General features: G+C 43.6%; 1 protein-coding gene across 33 annotated transcripts in view; it reads left to right on the top strand.

Annotated features, from left to right (window-relative positions):
• Window positions 1–2,256: 2,256 nt before the first annotated feature.
• Window positions 2,257–13,203, top strand: part of RIMS2 (regulating synaptic membrane exocytosis 2) — a 443,102-nt gene continuing 432,155 nt past the window's right edge. For all 33 annotated transcript variants that reach the window (XM_033512411.1, XM_033512408.1, XM_015618871.2 and 30 more), the window contains exon 1: window positions 2,257–2,530. In XM_033512411.1, the coding sequence (XP_033368302.1) occupies window positions 2,361–2,530 (170 nt within the window). In that variant the 5' untranslated portion in view covers window positions 2,257–2,360. The remainder of the gene's footprint in view (window positions 2,531–13,203) is intronic.

The following is a 13,203-nucleotide window of genomic DNA, read 5'->3' on the forward strand; positions in this document are numbered from 1 at the left end:
TTACAAGGATATCTGCTTAAATATAATACAATCAGTGTCTTACACAATGGTTTATGGTTTTTAACAAAGGGTCTATTATATACAATTTTACATCAAGAAATAGAATTGTCTCCTTTAGCTAAGGATGCCAGTGACATTTCTTAGAAAAAAAAAAATTCAATGAATATATGTGCCTGATAATAGCTAGAGATTATTGTTAAGACCTGCTTTACCACAGCAAACCTCTCATGTCCTTCTGACAATCTGTTCCTCCAGAATTTGTTTCCACAAAGGAACAGTGTTTTTACCAATACTGCAGGCAGACCTCTTTAGTTTGTAGAGCTGCATCTTAAAATTTACTCTGTGTGGATATACAGCTAATGAGGACTGTGATAGGTTCTGGAAGATGCCTTTTTTCCCCATGTCTTTGCACCTGGTTATAAACTCATGTCATAGCAGATTACAAATAGCACCAGCTCCAAGAGTGTATGATCTGGGATGAAATCTCAAACTGCTCAAATTAAACTTTTAAAGATCTCTTTATTATTGCTGCATACACTTCGATGTTGTCCAGGACTGATGTTATGTCTCATAAAGTGAGAGAACAGCAAGCAGAACTCTACTACCTCTTACAGAGTAAAACCATACAGATTTGGATTGAATTGTTTCTTTGGCATTCTTGGATAGGGTATTTCCCATTTATTTGGTCTCAATGGCATTTTGTGTACTGTAAGGTACTTTTTCCAGAAATTACTTCCTGCCACAAAATGACTGCTCAGGTGGGGAATTTAGAGGCAGCAAAAGAGTTTTGAGAGGTTTATTTCACCACTACCTGGTGCCCATGTAGGAGGATGACTTTCTTCTCCAAGCTTCTCTCATGGGTGTCACATTCTTGCTCTTCTGGATTAGAGGGATCTGTCCAGACAGAGGTGGGGGTAGGTTTCACACTTTGCGTGGGGTGAAGGACATTCCAGCAGGACCTTATGTGTGCGATCGTGGAGCAGCAGGTCTGCTGGGCTGGATTCGCACGGCTCAACAGCCACGCGCTTCCCGGCTCGGGGAAACCGGAGACCGGCCCGGCGCACACCCCGCGGCTCCCTTGATGTTGCTCTGCCGTTCTCTGCCCGAACTAAGGACCGTGCCGTGAGGCCTACGAGGGGATATGGGTGCTCTGCCGCTGCTCCCGGGCGGCTTCCCCCTCGCCTTTCCTGCTGCCTCCATCTCCTCCTCCCGGGGCCGGCGCTCCCCCGCGCCAAATCCTCGTCCCTAGGGCTGCGCTCGGGGACCATCCCCGCCGAGCGGGTGCCCCTCTCTGGCCACCCTGCGGGCGGCTGGAGCGGCGGGAGATGCGGGAGCGGCGGCCGCGCAGCATCTCCCGCCCTCCCCCTTGCCCCCCCCCGCGGCCGCCGGCCTCGGTCCTCCCAGCGCGTCGCCGGCGCCTTGGCTCCTCCTTGTCCTTCCTCGCGTGATTTTTATCGCGTCCATTTTTTGTGCGGGGATAAATAAATAAATAAGGGCAGCTGCCGCCCGCCGCCCCCCGCCGCCAGCCCGCGCGGCGCCGCTAGGGGCGGCAGCCGGGCCCCGCATCGCCCCGCGCCGCTCGGCTCAGGAGAGGGAGGCAGCGGGGCGATGCGGAGCCCCCTCCCGTGACTCCGGCTCTCCGCCATGCCATGGGTTAGGCGGACTCCATCCCGCAGCCGAGAGGGCACCAGCCAAGCGAGGCGGCGGCAGGAAGCGGCGCGGTCCGGCCGAGGAGCGGCGGGAGGCGGCGGCGGCGGGAGGCGAGCGCGGCGCCCCGCGGCCCCTTCCATGGACGGCGGCGAGGAATTATGAGCCGCGGCCGGCGGCCGGGACTGGCGCTCGCCCGCTGGGGCTTTCCCCGCTGCGCGCCCCGGGGCGCCGGGGCTCCGCTCTCGTACGGCACCCCCCTCGACCCCCCCGGCAGACGCTGCCCCCGTCTCCTGACCCCCCGACGCTCGCTCCGTCCCCCCTTTCCCCGCCGGGCGCTCGGGGTTGGGATAATCTTGCTCGCACCCAAACCACAGCGCTCCCGCGGCTAATCCTGCCCTCTCCCCTCTCCCTCCCCACCCCGCCCCCGGCCCTTCCTCTCCCCGCGCTGCCCTCTCCCCTCCCCGCTCCCCCTGCTCGCCCCCCGGGGCCCCTCCGTCCCCGTCCTCCCGCTGCCGCCGGCTGCCCGGCGGGTGGGTGCGAGGTCGGGGCTGCCGGGCACCCCGCCCCTCCCCGGCGGGGCCGTCATTAGGCTGCCGGTTGATTACAGGGTATTGATTTGTATGTGCTTCTCCCGGCGCCGGCCGCTCCCGCTGGTGCTGCTGGAGTTCGGGCAGCGCTTCCCGTAGCGGCGGCGGCAGCTCCCACCAAACATGTCGGCTCCCGCCGGGCCCCGGAGCGGCCCCGCCGCTCCTCAGCCTCCTCCGGCCCCGCAGCCCGAGATGCCGGACCTCAGCCACCTCACGGAGGAAGAGCGGAAGATCATCCTGGCAGTCATGGACCGCCAGAAGAAGGAAGAGGAGAAGGAGCAATCTGTGCTCAAGTAAGGGCGGGCGCATCCCTTTCTCGTTCTCCCGGGCCCGCGGCCGCGGAAGCCTCTCCTCCGGCCCCGGGGACGGCACGGCCAGGGCGAGAGAGAGGAGTCGGGCAGCCGGGGGCGGGCAGGGGTGCTCGGCGCCGGGCGAGTGTGGGACACGGCGGGAGGGACCCGCGGGAGCGGCCAGGGACGGGGCAAGGCTCGGCGCCTGCCTCGGTCGCGCTCCGCGGGGCGGCTCCGGCTCCGCACGCCCCGGCGCCGGCGGGAACCAGGCGCCCAACATGGCCGCACAGGTGCTGTCCTCACCCGGCGTGTTCCATCGGGAGGACGGGGGTGGGTCGGGGCGGCGGTCGGCGCCGCCGGAGGGGGCGGACCGGCAGCATCGGGCCCAGTGCCGGGGGCGCGGCAGGCTGCGCGCCGGAGGCGGCGGCCCTGCCGGGCGGAGCGGCACCGCCGGGGCCTGAGCTCCGGCCGCCTGGCTGGGTGGGTTTGCCACAGCCGCCATCTTCCCCCGACAACGTGTCTGCCGCCCGCCCCCGCCCCGCTGCTCTTTCCAAGCATGAGCCCCGGCGCCGGGGAAAGCGAGACGTCCTCCGCCTGCCCGCCGCGGGCGTGGGGGCGGCCCCTGCCCCGGCCCCGGCTCCGGCTCCGGCTCCTCCACTGGGAGCTGTCCGGAGCTACCGGCTCAGCACCGGGAGCTGTCCACAGCCACCCGGCCCAGCTCGGCACCGGGAGCTGTCCACAGCCACCCGGCCCAGCTCGGCACCGGGAGCTGTCCACAGCCACCTGGCCCAGCTCGGCACCGGGAGCTGTCCACGGCCACCCGGCCCAGCTCGGCACCGGGAGTGTCCGGGCAGGAGCGTGGGGCCTGGGGAAGCTTGAGCTTTCCCCGTGTGCTGTGCCCCATTCCCGGGTGCCACCGGTCTCCTTGCAGGCGCGGGGTCCCGCTGCCGTGCACGGCTTGGGTCACGCCCTTCCCCAGTCGGTGGCAGACACTGAGTAAAGTCGAGAAACCTGTTTTCCCTTCATGATGGAGTAACCGCGCTGACTTCTAACGGCTTATAAACAAGTAAAGCTACTGCTATAGTGGAGATGACTTTGATGAGTGTGGTGAAGCTGAAGCTCTAAGCGGGTTTTTTTTGTACCAAAACTAGTGTTGTGTCTTGGACATGTTAAATGCAGCTGGCCTTTCACACTCAGCACCTGGAAGCTGTCTTCTGGGCTTTAGTTGCTGACTTTGGAAGTCTCTTTCCGTGATTCATTGAATTATTATTAGCATCATACCAAAAACTTCAAACACTGTTTGTGTGACAGCTCCTAAGTGTTGAGGAGATCTAAAAACATTTCCAAGTCTGCTTAAAAAGGTTTTTTTGTTGGATGTATGTTCTGAAGCACATCAGTGTAATGTGAACACTGAGAATAAAGTACCAAACCTTCTTTTGTCAACACATCTTAGTCTCTTGCTCTACAATTCGTTTGCTGTTGGGATACTTTTATTTTGATTTTTAGATGCCTTTATTTTATGAAATTGCATGCTATATCAGAATAAATGCAGTTTTTTTGTCTAAAATTTCTACACTCTAAAAAATCACTAACAAAAATGGAAGTTTAATTTGGAAGCTGCAGAAATTCAAGGCATTAAGGTTGCATTATAAATACATAATAATAGCATTAAAATTTTGAAGAAGTTTCTTGTCAGCTTTTGCTGTGGACAGTAATGTTTATGATCAAATATAAAGTACAATATCAGTACAATACTAGGATCAGCTTGAATGGTTATGCTTGCAAATGAAGAATAAACTGTTCTCAAGTAATGGTAAGGTAAGACTAACTTAAGAAATGAAACAGATTTGTTTTCATTTGTAATATTCAGAATTTTGGGAGCCGACAATGGGCAAAAAACCCACTCTTCATCAGATCTAAAGATAAACTTTATGTGGGGTTTAGTTTCTCTTTATGTCTCACTAAAAATGTCCTCTTGAGCTCTGTGTAAGCTGTGAGGGAGATGGTGTGGTGTAAAGTTTATACATAAAGGATGGCCTAAAGCAGCCCTATTAGGAAAATGCTGTTGTCAATGGAATTTGAATAGATAGCCCACAATATTTTAGAGGGTAGTGAGAAGTGAGCTGGTGTCAGATTAATAACTCATCAGTTTCATTTTTCTTAAAATGAAGTGTCTCCTTGAACCATCAGGTACATGTTTATTCTAAAAATATCTACAGATTTATCAAGCACTACCTCCACCAAAGTAATTCCAACATCTTTAGGTAGATATTACTGAGTTTAAGTCTCTTGAGAAATATTTTCCTTCTGTCAGAAGAAGGGAAAGAATAAAAAAAGAAACCCCCCATGTTTATATGAATGAACTACTGTTATTGCATAGCGATAAATATAGAGCTAAATCCTGCAGTCTTTGTTCAAGTGTAATTCTCCTCGAAGGCAAACTTCTTTTGAAGTGGAAGGTATTTTTGCCTCAGCAATAAAATTGTGTCATTTCATTCCATGGAGAAATATAGCAGGATAAAAAAAAAAGATGCTGAAAACAAGAGCTGACATTTAGAGATGTTAACACAAGAACTGTTCAAATGTTGAGGAAAGCAGCAAGCATATATTCCCTCTATTTTTTTTCTTTTATAATTAATGGTGATTGAGTGTCAGTATGAATGGCTAGTCCCTGGGCTCTACTTCCTTTCTCTATTCTATTTCTATCTTGTGTTTTTCAAATTCTTATGCTGTGCCCATCACTGTGGTATTTGAGCATTTTCCAAAAGAGCATTAAGTAGTGTGACTCACATCTGTAATGTGGACTATTTATTCTTTTCCTTTCACTCCCTGGGGTAAATATGTGTGGATTTAAAATAGATACATAACTTCTCCTTATGTTTGTTTTACTCTTTTTGAGGAAAGGAAATACAGATGGTATGGAGTTGTAATCTGTAGCAATTAATAGTGATCGGGTCAGCATGAATTCTTGCCAGGATTTGATGGAACATGATGGCATGGAAAGCAGAAGCTTTCCAGATTTGCTCTCTCCTTTGGCCTGGTTTGGGCTGAGCTACAGTTGTGCACTGTGTTCCTGAGGTGGAGCTTCTGCTTTAAAAAGAATGGGTGACAAACTCTGCTGCTTTGACTGTCTTTCTTCTGGAATTTTTGGGACCCTTGGAGTGCATTTTGAATGTTATGTGCTAAGAAAGTGTCTTTTTGACAAGGTTATTGAATATATATTTTGCATAACATTTAATATGCATAATGCGTGACAGAGTGAAATTATGTCTGTACTCTGGGTGTAAGTCTTTGCTGTTTAAAGAATATTTACATACTTTCAACTTTTTTCTTTGTGGATATTTTACTGACTTGGATAGAGAATAGAATTTTTGATGATGACTTTTCCTTTAAATTATGCACATCCTTCCTTTTATAAAATCCGGTTTTGTGTGTGTAAGCTTTTTAACAGATTTTAGGCATCACATTTCCTCCATATAGACTGGTTTATGGGATCGTGCTTGTGCTTTTTTACTTTCAATTTGTACTTTATTTCTGTATCAAAGAACTGTATTGAGAGTATGCACATAGGAAAAAAATTATAGGAGATGCTAGGATGCTGGCATTATTTATTAATAGTTCTGTTTCAGTCTGTGTGATGTGCATTGACACTTTCCTACTTGAAATATCACGGGTTTCCAGCTCCTTTGCTGAGGAATTCTAAAGATAAAATGCTCTCCTCATGAAGTCACACTCATAACTTTGAAAAAACATGTATTTCAACTTTTCACAGGTATGGAGAGTTTGGCCCAGTAGTAGGCAAATTTTCCCAAGAGAAATTTTGTTATGAAATCATCCAACTTTTCATATATTTGCAAAGCATCACAGGTTAATCATGAGGTCCTTATAAAAGATTTCTTTTAAACGTGTGTGGCTTTGTCAGCTGGTTAACCTAAGGGGACAGGAAAGGTGGAAACATAGTGGGCTAGCTACAGGATGGTGGCTCTCTGTGAACCACCACTGTCAAGTCCAGAGAGAGCTTTAGGAAGGTACAGCTGTCCACTGGCCCACTTACTATGGTAGTGATTGCACAGACCTGGTAAAAATGGGCTAGCTACACTGAATGAAACAAAATCTCTGACAAGCAAACCTCAAGAAAGCTGGGCTGTTTGTGCTCTGTATGACACAGCGGGTGAGTGAGGTGTGGGGCAGGATGCTCACCTGGGAAAGAAAGTGATAGATTGATGGCCATGACTCACAGAAGTGTAAATATCAGACTCACAAAGCTATTGTACTATTTATAAATAATTACCCTACTTTATAAATAATCAGCTCTGATTTACACTGCCTTAAAAGCTTTGTATGTTTTGAATTTGGATTTCAGGGCTGGAGAGAAGAAAGAGATATATGTGGTTATTGATTTTGATTTTGGAAAATAGAGCTATGTATAGAAATTCCTGAAGTTTGTAAGTAAGGCAAAAAGATTTGCTTTTGCCTAAGTAGTAAACTAGGACTTGAGGCAATGGTAATTAAGTTATGCTTCCATAATTTTGCACTGCATTTTTTCTGAATTTGTAGTGCTGATTAGAACAGTTTGTTGCTACACCACTCATAATTTTGCTCTTGTTTCTCTGCATTATAAAATAAAATATGGTCCAAGTGAATTTAAAAGTAATAACTTGATGCAGTATAAAAGAAGTGATAATAGAAGTTACACAAATGCATATATATAGTTGAGGAGGATACTTGCCCTCTTTCCTGCCGTGCCACGTCCTCTTCCCTTCCTCCTACCTCATTCCACTCCCTTGTAATATTCTTTATCGTATCCCCTTTCTTTTGTTTTAATAATTTGTACTGATTTTTGGGCCTCTCTCAAAATTTTCATTATTCCTTGCTCTTCACTCTTACCACATGCTTAGACATTTTATATTGTAGATAATTCTTGTCAGGTTGTTACATTTGCTCTTCAAGAAGACTCAGTGTTTACAATTGTTCTCTAAAGAATCTAACACACTTTTAGACACTGTCTACAAATGATTAAAGCAGTACTTCCTCTTAGTGACTAAGCAGAATATATTTGGAGATTATACAGAGTGGCAGTTACATTAATTATTTGGCTTGATAATGTTTATGTTGAGTAAAGTTTTAGAAGACTGCAGTAGTGCTGATGTTCCCACATTCAGGAAGTACAAGTAGGATCAGCTGGATGTAGAAAGGCTTGACATCGTATGGGGCTGAGAAATAGTAAAACAGATACAGGATTTAGTTAACAAAGAACCCCCAAAATAGACATTCAACAAACACAGATAGTATGTGCTTTCTGTCAAATAAACATCTTCCTGCACTTACTTGAAAAAAAAAAAGAGAAAAAAACATTTCATTTTACATCTAAAATAGAGTGCAGATCATAATTTTAAGGTGCTTGGAGTGTATCTTAGAAAGCAGTGACTGGGTGAAATACAGAGGTTTCTGGAGGTGAGGTTAAGGGACTGAATGGTCCATTCTAGGTTTTGTCTGCATGCATCTCTGAGCTGGGTAACATCTAAATAACTGAGAATGTCAAATAATTGATTTTTCCATTGAACCAATGGCTAATTAGCGTGTATATTGTGTCAAAATACACAGAAGGAATAGGTTACTGCAGAACTGGTATAAAATGTGTTTTTACCCTGGCAGTGAAGTTTTAAAATATTTGCAAAATACTCAAAGTTCCATAATAGGGAGGAAAAAGTAAAAGAATAGTTTGTATTTGGAATTTTAATCCTGTGGAATGGGATTTTCTTCAGCCTAATGCCACCTCTCACCCTTCTGCTTTAGTGGCTTCCTTCAAGTTTTGTTATCATATTTACTTTCAGTCAGAATGCTAGGGCAGTTTCTAAGACCATTAGGCCAACCTTTTCCAAGAAGGATTATTCTGGTGTGATCTTTCCTCTTCTCCCCAGCATCTTCACTGATGATGCATTTTGACAGAAAATTGGGGAGATAAAACCCCAAGAAAATCGAAGTGATGAGTTATGATCTCATATATACCTGTTTTACTGCAACAGATGTTATACATTAGCAATGAGCTCTGAGGTGGAGATGATTTTTTAGGTTAAGTTTAGATCACATGGGCTGTTTTAATAATGTGTCTTACTATATCAAGGCTTTTAGCTACAATTTACCTTAGACAACCTAATCTCTCTTAAGAGTGGGCAAGTCTTCCTTTTAATTTAAATTCATAAGCAGGAGGAATCTCTTAAAATACTAATTGTCTAAAAATGGCACTCAAAAGCAGTCATTGTTCAGATGAAGTTATTCTTATTATAAATCTGAAGTTCATTATAACCAATATTGTTTTCAATACTTTCTGAGTTTAGATCTCTTTTGCAGGACTGCATGATGTAACAGGAGGAACTGTTACATCCTTGGAGTAACTATTTGGGGTATGTTATAATTTATTAATCAAAGCAGTTTACACCAAATCTGGTAGTGCATTTGTAAACTCAGTAAACTCCAACAACTTAATCTCAGGGGTTATTATACATCTGGAGATATAGTAACATTGCAAAATCTGTGCTGTGCTGCTTCTGCATGGTATCATGTGGTGTCTGTGTCCTCATGTAGTTTCTCCAAGCTATGGTCTTGAAGCTGCAAAGAGGTCAGTAAGGACTGAGACTGTAAGAGTTAATGTAACAGTAAGAGATTGTATAGGGGAATACCAGTGCATGTAAGAAGTAAATACATGTAATTTTTGGAGAGTAAGAGTTCAAAGCAATTTTTGCTGTTTTCTATCGTTGAAGGTGGAAGGCGGTGTTTTTATAGTCTGGAATTTAAGTATCAGCTGTCATCACATTACATGCTTTCAGAGTGATCTCAGTTGCATTTTGATAAAAAGATCAAACTCATGCATTTTAATAGGAGAAGAGCAATAGTCATAATAGTTGATTTTATGTATCTGTATCTTTAGGAGTTTTTAAATTTTGATCTGAGGCCATAAAGAATATCTTTGATTTAAACTTTAAAATTTTATTGAAAATATAGTGAGACATCCTGTCCTAGCAGGAGTAACAAGAGTTGAACTTAACAAGAGTTGAACTTCTGTTTCAAACAAGTCTGAGTGCTTCTATTTACAAAATTTATAAGAAAATCTTTAAGTAATACATAAAAGATATTGTTTTATTTGTTTACTGTCTCTATGGGGTTGGTTCTTTCTTCTTAAATCTCATATGTGGTTGCTTAAATACTTCCTGATGACCTATTCTTTATTTGACATTAATATTTTTAAGAATAATTTCTTATAACAAATGTAATATTGTATTTGTACGCTGAATATTTAACAGGTCATAACATTGCTAGGTATTTAATATAACTTGGCATTTTGCTTCTGTGTATTTTTGAGGGCAGACTTCCTTTAGAATGTGTACTGCCTTAAGCACATGAAGGACATAAAATGTTTTCACCTTTAAATAAAACTGTGACTTAGAAGCAGCTATTTTGGAAAATGGTTTACAATTATCTTTTGTATAACTTTTCAGAAATGTGTACTCCAGTGTGTTAGCAAGAAATCTTTTTCCATATGTTTATCTATCTCTTGGTGCATTTATACATTTTTCTGTTTACAGAAAGGATGAGTGAAAAGCAATTATTTTAAAGCTCTTTAAAGCCCAGAGAACACATAGAATAATAGAAAACACTGGTGGTTGTGACCTCAACAGGTCTTCCAATTCATCCTTTGCCTCAAGGCATGACTGGCTCTTAAGATAGCAGTTTCTGACACTTATTTGTCTAAACTGATGATTTGCAATTGTGAGACCCCACCTAACCAGTGAAATAAATAGCCTTCCTGGTGAGGCAAGGGCATGTAGCAAACAATGCACTGAATTCAAATGAATCATCTCTGCAAGAGCTGTGTTGCCTACGTAGCAGGAAGTGAAGAGTGGGCCAAGCAGATCTTAGGGTAAAGCTCTTTTATGCAATACAATTTTACATTTTTTCAAATGATAGATTACTACTGACAGGTATAAGAACAATGACTCCACTACTGACTCAACTAGGGATGGAGATTTCTTGAATTCCTTAGATAATTTGTCTCTGTAACTTAAAGTCCTTATCCTTACCACTAGAATTTTCCCCTTACTGTTAAACCTTAATCTCTTTCCTGCCTTTTGCTACTTACTCTGTCCACAATGGAAATGCAATGCAGTCTGTTATTTTTCTGTTTGCAGCAACCTTTTATGTATTTCACAAATGTGCTCATATCTCCTCCTGTATATTCTCATCACTCCTTTCTGTGAATTCAACAGGTCATATTTTCTAGAACCCTGACCATTCTTGCTGTTGGTCTTTATATATACTTTTTCACTGATTTTTTTTTTTAAAACAGTGTCCAAATCTAGACACATATTCCAAAAGTGTATGGGGAGAGCATGAGAATAAAATTGTCTTGTGCAGAACTCCTTCCTTGTATAGGCAGTGTCACATGGGGTTTTTGTTGTGGTATAGCACTTATGGATTCATGGTCAGCTTGTGATCTACTGTCCCTTCAACATGCTTTTCTGAAGAACTCTTGTTGAATCAGTCATTTCTCATTTTGTATTTTGACTTTAATTACCTCTGCTATGCAGTGTTTGTCTTTAGTGCCATTGAGTTGTATTCTGTCTGTATCAGATGCTTCTTACGAATTTTGCATTCAAGTGCTTAAATAAAATGCACAGCAGCCCTTGGAGCAAGAATGAGGACTTGCCTCTATAGAGAGAATATCCTAATCACTGAGATATTTTGGCTTTCTCTTGCCACTCCATACCTTCACATGCCTGACAGCACAATTGTATGCCTTCATTGTTAGGATGCAAAATAAACCTTTCCTGTTTTACCCATGACTTGTTCATTTGGGAAGAGAGAGCTGTGTTCAAATCTCTTCCTGATAGAGAAGGTCTTTCACCAACATGGAAATACACAAATGCTATTCAGTAGGTGCAAGATGTTGGTTAACTCATAAAAAAATTGAAAAAAGTTTGAGGTCCCAAAAATACATAATTACTAGGAGTTTAATGAAAATAAGAAGACCGGTTGTGGAAGTGATTGTCCATACTCCTGACTGAAAAAGTCACACCATTCTACATACCGAGGAGTTCTTACAGGGGAGAACCAACATTGGCATCAAAATAAATCCATCATGAGGTGCGAGTCCTCACAAAATCGGACTTCTTTAAGTTCAGCACTCATAGAACTGTTTGGTTAATGAAAATCATTGCCTCATTCCCAAATTTCATTCCCACATTACATCCTTTAGAGCTTGGATTACACTATTTGAGCCCAGAAATTCTTAGGGATTCTTCTGACCAGATCTGAATACCTGTGGAGGAAGACATCCATGTCTGAAATCACTTAGGTTGAATTTGAAGCGAATGGAAATAAAGAGGTGCCTCTAGGATGTGATCCATCTCATCTTAAATTAGACATTTCAAATAGGCCAGATGAATTGCAGAGCCTATTTCTGGCTCTGGACTTAAAAAGAAGACAGAGTGAATATGTCAGATGTAGAGGTCTATCTCACAGACCTCTGGAACTAGATAAGTTGTGTCTGCCCTGCAGAGTTCTGCTTTTGAGAGTACCTCTTCACTATTTGGTCTTATAAGAATGCCGTGGGCACTTTCCCTGCTGACACTGACATTTACGGTTCCCTAGAAGCTGTTTGTCAATCTGCATATTTTGCTTATATTTCTATCAATTATTAATTAGGATATGCTCATTTGTCCATAACTTTACTGTTTGAGACTCACTGCTGGGAACCTGAGTATGCTTGCCTTCTAGTCCATGGTTATTCTTAGGATCTGGTATATTTTTTTGTACTGAATTCAGAAAGCCTTTGAAGAATGAGATTTAAAAGGAGATCTGGGAATATAAAATCTTTCCAGCATGTGGGATTAAGCATGCCCATCATCAAAAGAACATTGCAAAGAAAACCTTCCTATGCCATTCCCCGGTAAGAGCTGCTAACAGATATTTTAAGGTAGAATCTCATAGATGAAGCTAATCAGATCGCTAGATAGGAAGTCACAAACAGGATTTGTCTGCTACTTGTGGGCTTAAAACAATGTAACATTATAGAGCGAGCACTATGAACTCAGTTTGAGAGTTTCTTAACTCACACACCATCTCTCTTTTGCTATGTATTGTTTTAATGGTATTTGTTTAGCTACAGTGTATTTACAAGTTGATAGGTCGCTTTTGATGGTAGTCTGTTAAAAACATACTGTTGTCCTGCTATGCGTTCTGAATTCAGCATTTTCTTGCTTTGAAAGTCTGGATAAACAGGTATCTATGGAATATGCTGTATGGTATTGAAATCAAGTATCTTTTTGCTGAATCAGGATCTAAGACAGTTTGGGAGCATGGGTTTTGATTCAGCATGCTTTCATTAATTTGGCTAGTCATCACGATTATGATTCATTTCATTCTGTGTAACCGACTGTCGCACAGTAAGTGACAGCTGAGCCATGTATTATCTAACAGCTAGAAAAACAGCATCACTGTCACGTTTAGAAGGCTGAGGATTATGCTTTTATCAAACACGTGTTTTTTACTAGAGTTAAAATGCTTCAGGAAAATGTTTTTTTTTTCCCCAAACTACTCGTAACATTGCAGTAATGAAGTGATGAAATACCACAGTAAACACTGTGAGCTATTTAAAATTAAAAACTTTTATTCTATGG

Source organism: Parus major, chromosome 2, assembly GCF_001522545.3.
Source record: "Parus major isolate Abel chromosome 2, Parus_major1.1, whole genome shotgun sequence".
Taxonomy (NCBI): Eukaryota; Metazoa; Chordata; class Aves; order Passeriformes; family Paridae; genus Parus; species Parus major.